Raw genomic sequence first — 15,834 nt, forward strand, 5'->3', positions numbered from 1 at the left:
CCAAGCCAATAAAGGTTCACCTTTCCACCGGCATAACTCCTGCCCTCCTCTGGTGACCACCTCCACGATTGCCTGTTCCATGTGACACCAGGTGCATGTAGGACAGCATTATATGCGCCTGTGTTACCTTTGCCAAAGGTAAGAGGTAGGGAGAGGCACACCTTTCCGTATTATTCGAGTGCATAACCATGGATGCTAAGCAACATCCCAAACACAGTCCAATAGTAGAAAAGATTGGTTAGCACTCCAGCTTCTCACTGAGCAAAATTTATTCTCAAGTCATGTGTCAACACTCCAGTTAACAATTGTTTTGGGGCCACCAAGGGTCCCCTTCTTCAGAACAGTGCAGACAAAAAGGGGGGGGGAGGGGGAGTTGAACAACACATTCACTTAAAGGGACACCGCCTGGGGGTCTGTCTGGTATGAACCGTACGATTACCATAGCGCACCCAATCAAACCCTTGCAACTGAGTTTTTACCAGCATTCCCAATTGATTCTTTTGACAGATTTCAGCCCAAAAACCGATTGTGCAGCCATGTGGTGGCACCAATCAACCCCCCGCCCCCAGCCACCCCCCTCCCCACCCCGATTTGATAAAATTATTGAAATCAGGTTGTCAATTGGCCTGCAAACTTGAATGATGGAAGGGCACCTTTATGGACTGGATATTGGAAGTATCAACAGGATTACTTCTTAAACTGCAGTATAATGATCTCTATGGCATTGTGATTTCCTGTATTCACTCTGTTGTTCCTCTCTGTTTTAAGTAAGCTGCATTACCCAATGCTGGTGTATGACATATCTCTGCATGTTTTTCTATAGTAAAGAGTTCTAACCTGTTATACTGGGTGCCTATTCGCGTGCACCACTCTGCTCCATCACTGGAGACATCTGCTTAGTGTTAATGACCTGTCCCTATACACACCCTGCAGACCTATCTTCAGACGATCTGGTCACATCCTGAGATAAGCAGCACTTCTTGTGTCAAAGCCACGCAGTTTAGTTACAGAAATAAAATTATACAGGAAACATGGCAAGGAAGCCAAGTTCTTAGGTGTTTCCTCTACAGCTGGGAAGGAGTCACAGTATTGCTGCTAATCTGTGGCGGGACGTTCCCCAGAGAGGTGGCAACAATGCCATCAGCTCCGCGTAGCTTTGTCCCTGGAAGACCCGAAGAAGGATCAAAGGGCGACTGATCAAAGGGTCATTAATGGCTGGGATAAAACGGTTCCTGGTAAATTTTCCGAGAAATAAACGTTCTGTGTAAACAGGCCTCTGACGTCTTCTCACAGATGGCTCATGTCTCCTCTTTCTCCATTGCAGATATAACTTTCGTGGCTTCCGCTGGTTGCAGGCCATGATATTCGCCATCGAAGAGATCAACAACTCCACCACCATGCTGCCGAACATCACACTGGGCTACAGGATCTTCGACACGTGTAACACGGTCTCTAAGGCTCTGGAGGCCACGCTCAGCTTCGTGGCCCAGAACAAGATCGACTCGCTGAATCTGGATGACTTCTGCAACTGTTCCGAGCACATGCCGTCCACCATCGCCGTGGTGGGAGCCACCGGCTCTGGGATATCTACCGCCGTGGCCAACTTGCTGGGGCTCTTCCATATACCTCAGGTGAGACCAGAAGAATAAAGGAACCCAAGCTCCTCCCCTTAGGTCTGCAAAACACATCCTTATTTAAAGTAAAACTGAAGCCACCTAAAGAAAAATAGATAATTACCTATGGAGAAGGGAGGAGGGTTTCGGTGATCCTTTTAGTGACCTTGCATTTCAAGAATACCAGGGTTACCAGAGAGACCAGGAGCCCAGTGGTGTAGTATTGTTAATAAATGGGAAGTTGTAAGTATATACATCTATACTCATTACTCACACGAGTAGGTTGCAGATCCCTGCAACCACCATACAGGATCTTCTCAAAAAATTAGCATATTGTGATAAAGTTCATTATTTTCTGTAATGTACTGATAAACATTAGACTTTCATAAATTTTATATTCAAATACACACAACTGAAGTAGTTCAAGCCTTTTATTGTTTTAATACTGATGATTTTGGCATACAGCTCATGAAAACCCAAAATTCCTATCTCAAAAAATTAGCATATTTCATCCGACCAATAAAAGAAAAGTGTTTTTAAAACAAAAAAAAGTCAACCTTCAAATAATTATGTTCAGTTATGCACTCAATACTTGGTCGGGAATCCTTTTGCAGAAATGACTGCTTCAATGCGGCGTGGCATGGAGGCAATCAGCCTGTGGCACTGCTCAGGTGTTATGGAGGCCCAGGATGCTTCGATAGCGGCCTTAAGCTCATCCAGAGTGTTGGGTCTTGCGTTTCTCAACTTTCTCTTCACAATATCCCACAGATTCTCTATGGGGTTCAGGTCAGGACAGGAGAGTTGGCAGGTCAATTGAGCACAGTAATACCATGGTCAGTAAACCATTTACCAGTGGTTTTGGCACTGTGAGCAGGTGCCAGGTTGTGCTGAAAAAGGAAATCTTCATCTCCATAAAGCTTTTCAGCAGATGGAGACATGAAGTGCTCCAAAATCTCCTGATAGCTAGCTGCATTGACCCTGCCCTTGATAAAACACAGTGGACCAACACCAGCAGTTGACATGGCACCCCAGACCATCACTGACTGTGGGTACTTGACAATGGACTTCAGGCATTTTGGCATTTCCCTCTCCCCAGTCTTCCTCCAGACTCTGGCACCTTGATTTCCGAATGACATGTAAAAGTTGCTTTCATCTGAAAAAAGAACTTTGGACCACTGAGCAACAGTCCAGGGCTGCTTCTCTGTAGCCCAGATCAGGCGCTTCTGCCTCTGTTTCTGGTTCAAAAGTGGGTTCATGCTTCCATCTGCTGAAAAGCTTTATGGAGATGAAGATTTCATTTTTCAGCACGACCTAGCACCTGCTCACAGTGCCAAAACCACTGGTAAATGGTTTACTGACCATGGTATTACTGTGCTCAATTGGCCTGCCAACTCTCCTGACCTGAACCCCATAGAGCTTCTGTGGGATATTGTGAAGAGAAAGTTGAGAGACACAAGACCAGTGCTGGGCCGAAATTACGCATTAGCGTAATTACGCATCGTAATTCACTACAAATGCACCGTAAGCGTTACGTGTAAGGTTACGGTATTACGCGTAATTAATTACGCGTAGACTCCCATTGAAATTACACAGTCTGCCGTAATCGCGTAATATTACGCTCCCGTATAATATAAAAAAGCCGCCGACTTTAAGGGTTAATAGCAAAGCCCCCTTAAGTGCTAAGAGCCTCAAATTTGGAGAATATATTAAGGAGATCAGAAGGAATAAGAGGAAATTTTTTTTTTTCAAAAAGACCTTATAGTTTTTGAGAAAATCGATGTTAAAGTTTCAAAGGAAAAATATATACATTTGAAAACCCGCCGACTTTAACGGTTAATAGCAAAGCCTGCTTAAAATTTAGGAACACCAAATTCACAGGGTATATTAAGGGGATCAGTGGGAATAAGAGGGAAATTTTTTTTTTCAAAAAGAACTTATAGTTTTTGAGAAAATCGATTTTTAAGTTTCAAGGGCGAAAATGTCTTTTAAATGCGGAAAATGTCAGTTTTTTTTGCACAGGTAACAATAGTGTTTTATTTTCATAGATTCCCCCAAGTGGGAAGAGTTTTACTTACTTCGTTCTGAGTGTGGGAAATATAAAAAAAAAACGACGTGGGGTCCCCCCTCCCAGACCTCTTTAACCCCTTGTCCCCCATGCAGACTGGGATAGCCAGAATGCGGAGCACCGGCCGCGTGGGGCTCCGCACCCTGACTATACCAGCCCGCATGGTCCATGGATTGGGGGGGTCTCGGAAGGGGAGGGGCAGCCAAGCTTTCCCCTCCCCCTCCGAGCCCTTGTCCAATCCAAGGACAAGGGGCTCTTCTCCACCTCCGATGGGCGGTGGAGGTGGAGGCCGCGATTTCCTGGGGAGGGGTTCATGGTGGCATCTGGGAGTCCCCTTTAAAAAGGGGTCCCCCAGATGCCCACCCCCCTCCCAGGAGAAATGAGTATAGAGGTACTTGTAGTACCCCTTACCCATTTCCTTTAAGAGTTAAAAGTAAATAAACACACAAACACATAGAAAAAGTATTTTAATTGAACAAAAAACATAACCACGAAAAAAGTCCTTTAATATTCTTAATTAACCATTAATACTTACCTGTCCCTTTAAAAGCCAGTTCCCACGCAATATCCTCGGAAATATACTAATCAGTTACAACGTAACAAAGTTATTACAATGTAACAACTTTGTTACATTGTAACTACGCCGCACCCGACGTCACTCACCGCCGCCGCCGCCGCGTCTGTGCTGCAGGACCCGACAGAGCTCTGAGCTATAGCTCAGAGCTCTCTAAGCATCTTTGTATTTGGGCTCCAAGGAGCCCCATTGGTCCTTAGCAGACCAATGGGGTTCCTTCTGATTTGAAGGAACCCCATTGGTCTGCTAAGGACCAATGGGGCTCCTTGGAGCCCAAATACAAAGATGCTTTCGAGAGCTCTGAGCTAATATAGCTCAGAGCTCTGTCGGGTGAAGGGACGCTAAGTCCCCGCCGGCTCCGCTGCCCTCCCCGCCTCTCCCACATGTCACCTATATACATGCTGGCACCCATGGGTGCCAGCATGTATATGAGTGACAGGTGTGGGCGGAGTGGACGGCGGGAGCCGGCGGGGACTAGCGTGTATGCGGCGGCCGGCGGGTGAGCGGCGAGTGACGTCGGGTGCGGTGGTGTTACAAAGTAACAAAGTTGTTACATTGTAATAACTTTGTTACATTGTAACTGATTAGTATATTTCCGAGAACATTGCGTGGGAACTGGCTTTTAAAGGGACAGGTAAGTATTAATGGTTAATTAAGAATATTAAAGGACTTTTTTCGTGGTTATGTTTTTTGTTCAATTAAAATACTTTTTCTATGTGTTTGTGTGTTTATTTACTTTTAACTCTTAAAGGAAATGGGTAAGGGGTACTACAAGTACCTCTATACTCATTTCTCCTGGGAGGGGGGTGGGCATCTGGGGGGACCCCTTTTTAAAGGGGACTCCCAGATGCCACCATGAACCCCTCCCCAGGAAATCGCGGCCTCCACCTCCACCGCCCATCGGAGGTGGAGAAGAGCCCCTTGTCCTTGGATTGGACAAGGGCTCGGAGGGGGAGGGGAAAGCTTGGCTGCCCCTTCCCTTCCGAGACCCCCCCAATCCATGGACCATGCGGGCTGGTATAGTCAGGGTGCGGAGCCCCACGCGGCCGGTGCTCCGCATTCTGGCTATCCCAGTCTGCATGGGGGACAAGGGGTTAAAGAGGTCTGAGAGGGGGGACCCCACGTCGTTTTTTTTTTATATTTCCCACACTCAGAACGAAGTAAGTAAAACTCTTCCCACTTGGGGGAATCTATGAAAATAAAACACTATTGTTACCTGTGCAAAAAAACCTGACATTTTCCGCATTTAAAAGACACTTTCGCCCTTGAAACTTAAAAATCGATTTTCTCAAAACCTATAAGGTCTTTTTGAAAAAAATGTTTTCCTCTTATTCCCACTGATCCCCTTAATATACCCTGTGAATTTGGTGTTCCTAAATTTTAAGCAGGCTTTGCTATTAACCGTTAAAGTCGGCGGGTTTTTAAATGTATATATTTTTCCTTTGAAACTTTAACATCGATTTTCTCAAAAACTATAAGGTCTTTTTGAAAAAAAAATTTTTCCTCTTATTCCTTCTGATCTCTTTAATATATTCTCCAAATTTGAGGCTCTTAGCACTTAAGGGGGCTTTGCTATTAACCCTTAAAGTCGGCGGCTACCTAACATTGATCCATGCGTCAACTTTTCCGCTTGGCAGCATGACCTTACGCATTAATTGCTAGTAGGATTTTACGCGTAAGCCCATAACGTAATAACTTGAATTACGGTATACTTACACGTAATTGCGTAAGTGCTATGCGTAATTATAGACATGTACCGAAATTGAATGTCTATGCCGTAAGCGTAATTTCGTAATGCGTAATAGCGTAAAATTACGCGTAATGATCCGTAAGCGTAGCTTTCTCCATTACGACCAGCACTGCACAAGACACAACACTCTGGATGAGCTTAAGGCCGCTATCGAAGCATCCTGGGCCTCCATAACACCTGAGCAGTGCCACAGGCTGATTGCCTCCATGCCACGCCGCATTGAAGCAGTCATTTCTGCAAAAGGATTCCCGACCAAGTATTGAGTGCATAACTGAACATAATTATTTGAAGGTTGACTTTTTTGTTTTAAAAACACTTTTCTTTTATTGGTCGGATGAAATATGCTAATTTTTTGAGATAGGAAATTTGGGTTTTCATGAGCTGTATGCCAAAATCATCAATATTAAAACAATAAAAGGCTTGAACTACTTCAGTTGTGTGTAATGAATCTAAAATATATGAAAGTCTAATGTTTATCAGTACATTACAGAAAATAATGAACTTTATCACAATATGCTAATTTTTTGAGAAGATCCTGTATAAGCCAGCAGGAAATTAACGCCTCCCCACATGGTTTTCCAGGTCCTCCCGGAAGCTGGATGGTCGCTCTTCTAGGTTTGTAGTTTTTACTGAAAAATACTGTTACCTCCAAATGAGATTTATCTGGATACTCGTAACGATAGAGGTGCACATGTGCAAAAATATATCTAAACTTCTAATAGATAAAATACAAATGAGAGGTAATCTCTTACCTTTTCTAGCATCAAAAAACAGCAGTAGTACTGGAAAACTATTTATTCAAAACACAAAATAGACAACACGTTTCATGGGTAGAGTTGGGCCGAACGGTTCGCCGGCGAACGGGGTTCGCGCGAACTTAGGTGGTTCGCGTGCGGGTACCGCACGCGAACCTTTTGCGGAAGAAGTTCGGTTCGCCCCATAATGCACCTGAGGGTCAACTTTGACCCTCTACATCACAGTCAGCAGGCCCAGTGTAGCCAATTAGGCTACACTAGCCCCTGGAGCCCCACCCCCCCTTATATAAGGCAGGCAGCGGCGGCCATTACGGCCACTCGTGTGCCTGCATTAGTCAGAGTAGGGCGAGCTGCTGCAGACTGTCTCTCAGGGAAAGATTAGTTAGGCTTAACTTCTTCCTGGCTGCATACCTGTTCTGTTCAGTGAGCCCTCAGCCCACTGCATACCTGTACTGTGATCCTGCCACTGCATAGCTGTTCAGTGATCCTGCCACAGCATACCTGTTCTGTTCAGTGAGCCCTCAGCCCACTGCATACCTGTACTGTGATCCTGCCACTGCATAGCTGTTCAGTGATCCTGCCACAGCATACCTGTTCTGTTCAGTGAGCCCTCAGCCCACTGCATACCTGTACTGTGATCCTGCCACTGCATACCTGTTCAGTGATCCTGCCACAGCATACCTGTTCTGTTCAGTGAGCCCTCAGCCCACTGCATACCTGTACTGTGATCCTGCCACTGCATAGCTGTTCAGTGATCCTGCCACAGCATACCTGTTCTGTTCAGTGAGCCCCCAGCCCACTGCATACCTGTACTGTGATCCTGCCACTGCATACCTGTTCAGTGATCCTGCCACAGCATACCTGTTCTGTTCAGTGAGCCCTCAGCCCACTGCATACCTGTACTGTGATCCTGCCACTGCATACCTGTTCAGTGATCCTGCCACAGCATACCTGTTCTGTTCAGTGAGCCCTCAGCCCACTGCATACCTGTACTGTGATCCTGCCACTGCATAGCTGTTCAGTGATCCTGCCACAGCATACCTGTTCTGTTCAGTGAGCCCTCAGCCCACTGCATACCTGTACTGTGATCCTGCCACTGCATACCTGTTCAGTGATCCTGCCACAGCATACCTGTTCTGTTCAGTGAGCCCTCAGCCCACTGCATACCTGTACTGTGATACTGCCACTGCATACCTGTTCAGTGATCCTGCCACAGCATACCTGTTCTGTTCAGTGAGCCCTCAGCCCACTGCATACCTGTACTGTGATCCTGCCACTGCATACCTGTTCAGTGATCCTGCCACAGCATACCTGTTCTGTTCAGTGAGCCCTCAGCCCACTGCATACCTGTACTGTGATCCTGCCACTGCATAGCTGTTCAGTGATCCTGCCACAGCATACCTGTTCTGTTCAGTGAGCCCTCAGCCCACTGCATACCTGTACTGTGATCCTGCCACTGCATAGCTGTTCAGTGATCCTGCCACAGCATACCTGTTCTGTTCAGTGAGCCCCCAGCCCACTGCATACCTGTACTGTGATCCTGCCACTGCATACCTGTTCAGTGATCCTGCCACAGCATACCTGTTCTGTTCAGTGAGCCCTCAGCCCACTGCATACCTGTACTGTGATCCTGCCACTGCATACCTGTTCAGTGATCCTGCCACAGCATACCTGTTCTGTTCAGTGAGCCCTCAGCCCACTGCATACCTGTACTGTGATCCTGCCACTGCATAGCTGTTCAGTGATCCTGCCACAGCATACCTGTTCTGTTCAGTGAGCCCTCAGCCCACTGCATACCTGTACTGTGATCCTGCCACTGCATACCTGTTCAGTGATCCTGCCACAGCATACCTGTTCTGTTCAGTGAGCCCTCAGCCCACTGCATACCTGTACTGTGATACTGCCACTGCATACCTGTTCAGTGATCCTGCCACAGCATACCTGTTCTGTTCAGTGAGCCCTCAGCCCACTGCATACCTGTACTGTGATCCTGCCACTGCATAGCTGTTCAGTGATCCTGCCACAGCATACCTGTTCTGTTCAGTGAGCCCCCAGCCCACTGCATACCTGTACTGTGATCCTGCCACTGCATACCTGTTCAGTGATCCTGCCACAGCATACCTGTTCTGTTCAGTGAGCCCTCAGCCCACTGCATACCTGTACTGTGATCCTGCCACTGCATAGCTGTTCAGTGATCCTGCCACAGCATACCTGTTCTGTTCAGTGAGCCCTCAGCCCACTGCATACCTGTACTGTGATCCTGCCACTGCATACCTGTTCAGTGATCCTGCCACAGCATACCTGTTCTGTTCAGTGAGCCCTCAGCCCACTGCATACCTGTACTGTGATACTGCCACTGCATACCTGTTCAGTGATCCTGCCACAGCATACCTGTTCTGTTCAGTGAGCCCTCAGCCCACTGCATACCTGTACTGTGATCCTGCCACTGCATACCTGTTCAGTGATCCTGCCACAGCATACCTGTTCTGTTCAGTGAGCCCTCAGCCCACTGCATACCTGTACTGTGATCCTGCCACTGCATAGCTGTTCAGTGATCCTGCCACAGCATACCTGTTCTGTTCAGTGAGCCCTCAGCCCACTGCATACCTGTACTGTGATCCTGCCACTGCATAGCTGTTCAGTGATCCTGCCACAGCATACCTGTTCTGTTCAGTGAGCCCCCAGCCCACTGCATACCTGTACTGTGATCCTGCCACTGCATACCTGTTCAGTGATCCTGCCACAGCATACCTGTTCTGTTCAGTGAGCCCTCAGCCCACTGCATACCTGTACTGTGATCCTGCCACTGCATAGCTGTTCAGTGATCCTGCCACAGCATACCTGTTCTGTTCAGTGAGCCCTCAGCCCACTGCATACCTGTACTGTGATCCTGCCACTGCATACCTGTTCAGTGATCCTGCCACTGTATACCTGTTCTGTGAACCCGCCACTGTATACCTGTTCTGTTCAGTGGACCCGCCACTGTATACCTGTTCTGTGAACCCGCCACTGTATACCTGTTCTGTTCAGTGGACCCGCCACTGTATACCTGTTCTGTGAACCCGCCACTGTATACCTGTTCTGTTCAGTGGACCCGCCACTGTATACCTGTTCTGTGAACCCGCCACTGTATACCTGTTCTGTTCAGTGGACCTGCCACTGTATACCTGTTTAGTGAACACGCCACTGCATACCTGTTGTGTTCAGTGAACCTGCCACTGCATACCTGTTCTGTGAACCCGCCACTGTATACCTGTTCTGTTCAGTGGACCCGCCACTGTATACCTGTTCTGTGAACCCGCCACTGTATACCTGTTCTGTTCAGTGGACCTGCCACTGTATACCTGTTTAGTGAACACGCCACTGCATACCTGTTGTGTTCAGTGAACCTGCCACTGCATACCTGTTCTGTGAACCCGCCACTGTATACCTGTTCTGTTCAGTGGACCCGCCACTGTATACCTGTTCTGTTCAGTGGACCTGCCACTGTATACCTGTTCTGTTCAGTGGACCTGCCACTGTATACCTGTTTAGTGAACACGCCACTGCATACCTGTTGTGTTCAGTGAACCCGCCACTGTATACCTGTACTGTTCAGTGAACCCACCGCATCAGTGCGCATACCTGTGCAGTTAAGTGAACCCACCTACCTACGTGAGTGCACGCAGTGTGATATACCACTCCGTGCATACCCGATATGGACAAAACAGGTAGAGGAAGAGGAAGAGGTAGTGGCAGAGGCAGAGGAAGGCCACCCGGCAGGTCTGCGCGAGGTCGTGTAAATGTAATTTCGTGTGGACCTGGCCCACAGTACAGTGCTCGGAAGAAGGCACGTCCCATCACCTCCCAAGATTGTCAGGACGTGGTTGAGTATTTAGCGACACAGAACACCTCATCTTGCTCAGCCACCAGCGCTACTACTAGCACCACTTCCGCTGCATTTGACACTTCGCAAGAATTATTTAGTGGTGGTGAAATCACTGATGCACAGCCATTGTTACAGCCAGATGAATTTTCACCAGCTCATATGTCTGCGTTACGCGACAACACTATGGATGTAACGTGTAAGGAGGATGAAGGACCTACACATTTGGATTTTTCTGAGGCAAGCGAAGCTGGGCAGGATGATTACGATGATGACGATGATAGGGATCCTCTGTATGTTCCCAATAGAGGAGATGAAGAGGGGGACAGTTCAGAGGGGGAGTCAGAGAGTAGTAGGAGGATAGAAGTTGCTGAAAGAAGCTGGGGCAGCTCTTCGTCAGAAACAGCTGGTGGCAGAGTCCGGCACCATGTATCGCCAGATTCGCCACCTATGTACAGCCAGCCAACTTGCCCTTCAGCATCAGCTGCTGAGGTGCCCACATCCCAGGGTGGCTCAGCGGTGTGGAAATTTTTTAATGTGTGTGCCTCAGATCGGACCAAAGCCATCTGTTCGCTCTGCCAACAAAAATTGAGCCGTGGAAAGGCCAACACTCACGTAGGGACAAGTGCCTTACGAAGGCACCTGCAGAAAAGGCACAAACAGCAATGGGATGGCCACCTGAGCAAAAGCAGCAGCAGCACACAAAAGCAAAGTCACCCTCCTTCTCCTCTTCCTCCTTCAGGTGCATCATCTGCTTATGCCGCTCTCTCCCTTGCACCTTCACAGGCACCCTCCTCCACTCCGTCTCTGCCCTTGAGCGGTTCCTGCTCCTCTGCCCACAGCAGCAGTCAGGTGTCCGTGAAGGAAATGTTTGAGCGGAAGAAGCCACTTTTGGCCAGTCACCCCCTTGCCCGGCGTCTGACAGCTGGCGTGGCGGAACTGTTAGCTCGCCAGCTGTTACCATACCGGCTGGTGGACTCTGAGGCCTTCCGTAAATTTGTGGCCATCGGAACACCGCAGTGGAAGATGCCAGGCCGCACTTATTTTTCCAGAAAGGCCATACCCCAACTGCACCGTGAAGTTGAGAGGCAAGTGGTGTCATCTCTTGCGAAGAGCGTTGGGTCAAGGGTACACCTGACCACGGATGCCTGGTCTGCCAAGCACGGGCAGGGCCGCTACATTACCTACACAGCCCATTGGGTGAACCTGGTGGTGAACGATGGCAAGCAGAAAGCGGCGGACCAAATTGTGACACCTCCACGGCTTGCAGGCAGGCCTCCTGCCACCTCCTCTCCTCCTGCTACATGCTCTTCGCTGTCCTCCTCCTCCTCCTTGGCTGAGTGGCAGTTCTCCTCTCCAGCTACACAGCCCCAGCTCCGCAGGGCCTATGCTGCATGCCAGGTACGACGGTGTCACGCCATCTTAGACATGGCTTGTCTCAAAGCGGAGAGTCACACTGGAGCAGCTCTCCTGGCTGCTCTTAAGAAACAGGTGGATGAGTGGCTGACCCCGCACCACCTGGAGATAGGCAACGTGGTGTGCGACAACGGCAGCAATCTGCTTGCCGCTTTGCATATGGGGAAGCTGACACACATACCCTGCATGGCACATGTCATGAATCTGGTGGTTCAAAGATTTGTGGCAAAGTACCCTGGCTTAGCGGATGTCCTGAAGCAGGCCAGGAAGTTCTGTGGGCATTTGAGGCGCTCTTACACAGCCATGGCACGATTTGCAGAAATTCAGCGTAAAAACAACATGCCGGTGAGACGCCTCATTTGCGATAGCCCCACTCGCTGGAACTCGACCCTCCTCATGTTCTCCCGCCTGCTAGAACAGAAGAAAGCCGTCACCCAGTACCTCTACAACTGGAGTAGAACGAAACAGTCTGGGAAGATGGGGATGTTCTGGCCCGACAACTGGACAATGATGAAAAATGCATGCAGGCTCATGCGGCCGTTTGAGGAGGTGACCAACCTGGTGAGCCGCAGTGAGGGCACCATCAGCGACTTAATTCCCTACGCGTACTTCTTGGAGCGTGCTGTGCGTAGAGTGGCGGATGAAGCTGCGAATGAGCGTGACCAGGAACCGTTACGGCAGGAACAGGCATGGGACCAATTTTCATCAGACCCAGCTGTTTCCTCAACACCTGCGGCAGCACAGAGGGGGGAGGAGGAGGAAGAAGAGAGGTCATGTGCAGAAGATGAGTCAGACTCAGAGGATGATGAGCAAGGTGTTTCTTTGGGGGAGGAGGAGGAGGAGGAGGGGACAGCGGCAGGAGAACAACCGCAGCAGGCGTCGCAGGGGGCTTGTGCTGCGCAACCTTCCCGTGGTATTGTTCGCGGCTGGGGGGAGGAGGTTGACTTACCTGACGTCACTGAGGAAGAGCAAGAGGAGATGGAGGGTACTGGATCCGACTTTGTGCAGATGTCGTCTTTTATGCTGTCCTGCCTGTTGAGGGACCCCCGTATAAAAAACCTCAAGGGGAATGAGCTGTACTGGGTGGCCACACTACTAGACCCTCGGTACAGGCACAAAGTGGCGGACCTGTTACCAACTCACCGGAAGGTGGAAAGGATGCAGCACATGCAGAACCAGCTGTCAACTATGCTTTACAATGCCTTTAAGGGTGATGTGACGGCACAACGCCAGCAAGGTACCACTGCCACTAATCCTCCTCCCGTGTCCACGCAGTCAAAGACAGGACGCTCCAGCGATCTCATGGTGATGTCGGACATGCGGACGTTCTTTAGTCCAACGCCTCGCCGTAGCCCTTCCGGATCCACCCTCCACCAACGCCTGGAACGGCAGGTAGCCGACTACCTGGCCTTAAGTGTGGATGTAGACACTGCTGTGAACAGCGATGAGGAACCCTTGAACTACTGGGTGCGCAGGCTTGACCTGTGGCCAGAGCTGTCCCAATTTGCCATCCAACTTCTCTCCTGCCCTGCCGCAAGCGTCCTCTCAGAAAGGACCTTCAGCGCAGCTGGAGGCATTGTCACAGAGAAGAGAAGTCGCCTAAGTCACAAAAGTGTTAAGTACCTCACCTTTATAAAAATGAATGAGGCATGGATCCCGGAGGGCTGCTGCCCGCCCCAAGACTAAGTCAGTCCCCGCACATACAGCATCTCTGCCTGCACGCCGTGTGACTGGCTGCCTGGCCTGCCCCAAGAAGACTAAGTCGCTCCCAGTCCCTCCACACAGCATGTCTGCCTGCAGGCCGCTTCACTACCTTCTCCGCCACCACCAACAGGGTCCGGGACTCCAGGCGGATTGCTGAATTTTTTAGGCCGCTGCTAGCAGCGGCCGCTGTAATAATTTTTCGGGTGCGTGTACATGACTGCCTAATTTTTCTGGCTGCACTGCGGGCAGCTGCAACAACAAAAGAAAAGGCATGAACATGCGCCCATTCCCCTTCGTGATCATTACCTTGCCGTGGTGAAGGGGCTTGCGTATCACAATGGAGCAATGACCGGCGCCTAGATGAGTGTCTCGGGGGGCACACCCACGATAATAAGGTCGTTGCCTCATTGTGGTCAGACCAAATTTGATCAGCTGGACAGTCACTGTTCTGTCATTCAGCTACATCAGCCAGGTGACTGACCATATGGGCTGTAAAGCCACCAAAACCTGCACTCTCGCCATGGTGCGCACCAGTCCAGCACGGCCGTCACTACACAAACAGCTGTTTGCGGTGCGTTACACGATGAGTTTGGTGCGTCAGTGTGAAGCAGTACCTTAATTACACTACCTGATTGATGTATACACATGCAAGATGTTTGAAAGCACTTTAGGCCTGTCATTTAACATTCAATGTGATTTCTGCCCTTAAAACGCTGCTTTGCGTCAAATCCAGATTTTTCCCGGGGACTTTTGGCATGTATCCCACTCCGCCATCCCCCCCTCCAGGTGTTAGACCCCTTGAAACATCTTTTCCATCACTTTTGTGGCCAGCATAATAAATTTTTTTTTTCAAAGTTCGCATCCCCATTGAAGTCTATTGCGGTTCGCGAACTTTAACGCGAACCGAACCTTTCGCGAAAGTTCGCGAACCCGGTTCGCGAACCGAAAATCGGAGGTTCGGCCCAACTCTATTCATGGGTACTATCCAGCTTCCTCAGGTCAATACACAGCGACTTGCAGCAAGGTGGATAGGATATGGGTGCCTCTGATAGCTAAATAATAAATAAACCTGAACTATGCTGTGCTCACATGTGATTACAAAGCAAGATAGATATGATAGTGCAGTTTCTGGGAGGAAAAAAAAAAGAATAAGGGAGCAAATGACATCAGGATTGGTTTCAGTCAGAGGCAGTAAAGATGGAAAACACCTAGAACAGGTTTCTCTTTATCTACCATATAACATTCACTGAAATCAAAACATGGACACTACAATACATCTGTTGTGTAAGTAGAACAAGTAGTCATCTACACACACATATATATATATATATATATATATATACACCGGTATATATATATATATATATATATATATATATATATATATATATATATATTTTTTTTTTTTCCCTGGGATAGTATGGTTGTCCCTGTTCACACGGACGCTGTTCACACTCTGTTCACACACTGGTTCACACGGACGCTTGCCAAGCGTTCGGGATTCATCTGCTAAACGCTCCCATTCTAGTTAATAGGAACATTTAGCATCGTGTTTAGCATTGCGTTTAGCATTGCGCGGTTTCCGGCGCTTACCAGCAATTGCACAAACGCGGCTTTTTGATCTCGATTTACCACATCGTTTCAGCCGACCCTAGAAACCGCATGCAGCGTCAAGGGTCGCCTAGCTGCCGCGGCTTCATGTCTCCTTGCAGGGACGAAAAAAGCCGATCACGATGAGAAGCCGACGATTGCCGTACCACCGCCCCCCGCACAAGACGTCACAGGACAATGCGGCATCCGCCCGTCCAACATCGCCTGCCATCCGTGTGAGCCAGCCCTTAAAGTGAACCCCTAAAGCCAAGTTAAAAAAAAATGAGCTTAACTCACTTGGGGCTTCCCTCAGCCCCCCGCAGCCAATCGGTGCCCTCGCAGCCCAGCTCCGATGGTCCAGGACCCGCCGGCGAACACTTCCGGTTTATCCGTCACAGGCCGACAGGCATGGGAGCGCGAGTGATTCTTCGCGTTCCCAGCCTGTATATCACCCCCATGCTGCTATTGCGGCCAGGAGGCCGCAATAGCAGCATAGGGGGCG

General features: G+C 49.1%; 1 protein-coding gene across 3 annotated transcripts in view; it reads left to right on the forward strand.

Annotated features, from left to right (window-relative positions):
• The window catches only part of CASR (calcium sensing receptor), a 123,036-nt gene that overhangs the window by 81,288 nt on the left and 25,914 nt on the right, over positions 1-15,834 (forward strand). For all 3 annotated transcript variants that reach the window (XM_068266248.1, XM_068266250.1, XM_068266249.1), the window contains one exon: positions 1,325-1,631. In XM_068266248.1, coding sequence (XP_068122349.1) covers positions 1,325-1,631 — 307 coding nt within the window. The remainder of the gene's footprint in view (positions 1-1,324; positions 1,632-15,834) is intronic.

This window comes from Hyperolius riggenbachi, chromosome 2 (genome assembly GCF_040937935.1).
Source record: "Hyperolius riggenbachi isolate aHypRig1 chromosome 2, aHypRig1.pri, whole genome shotgun sequence".
NCBI classification, from domain to species: Eukaryota; Metazoa; Chordata; class Amphibia; order Anura; family Hyperoliidae; genus Hyperolius; species Hyperolius riggenbachi.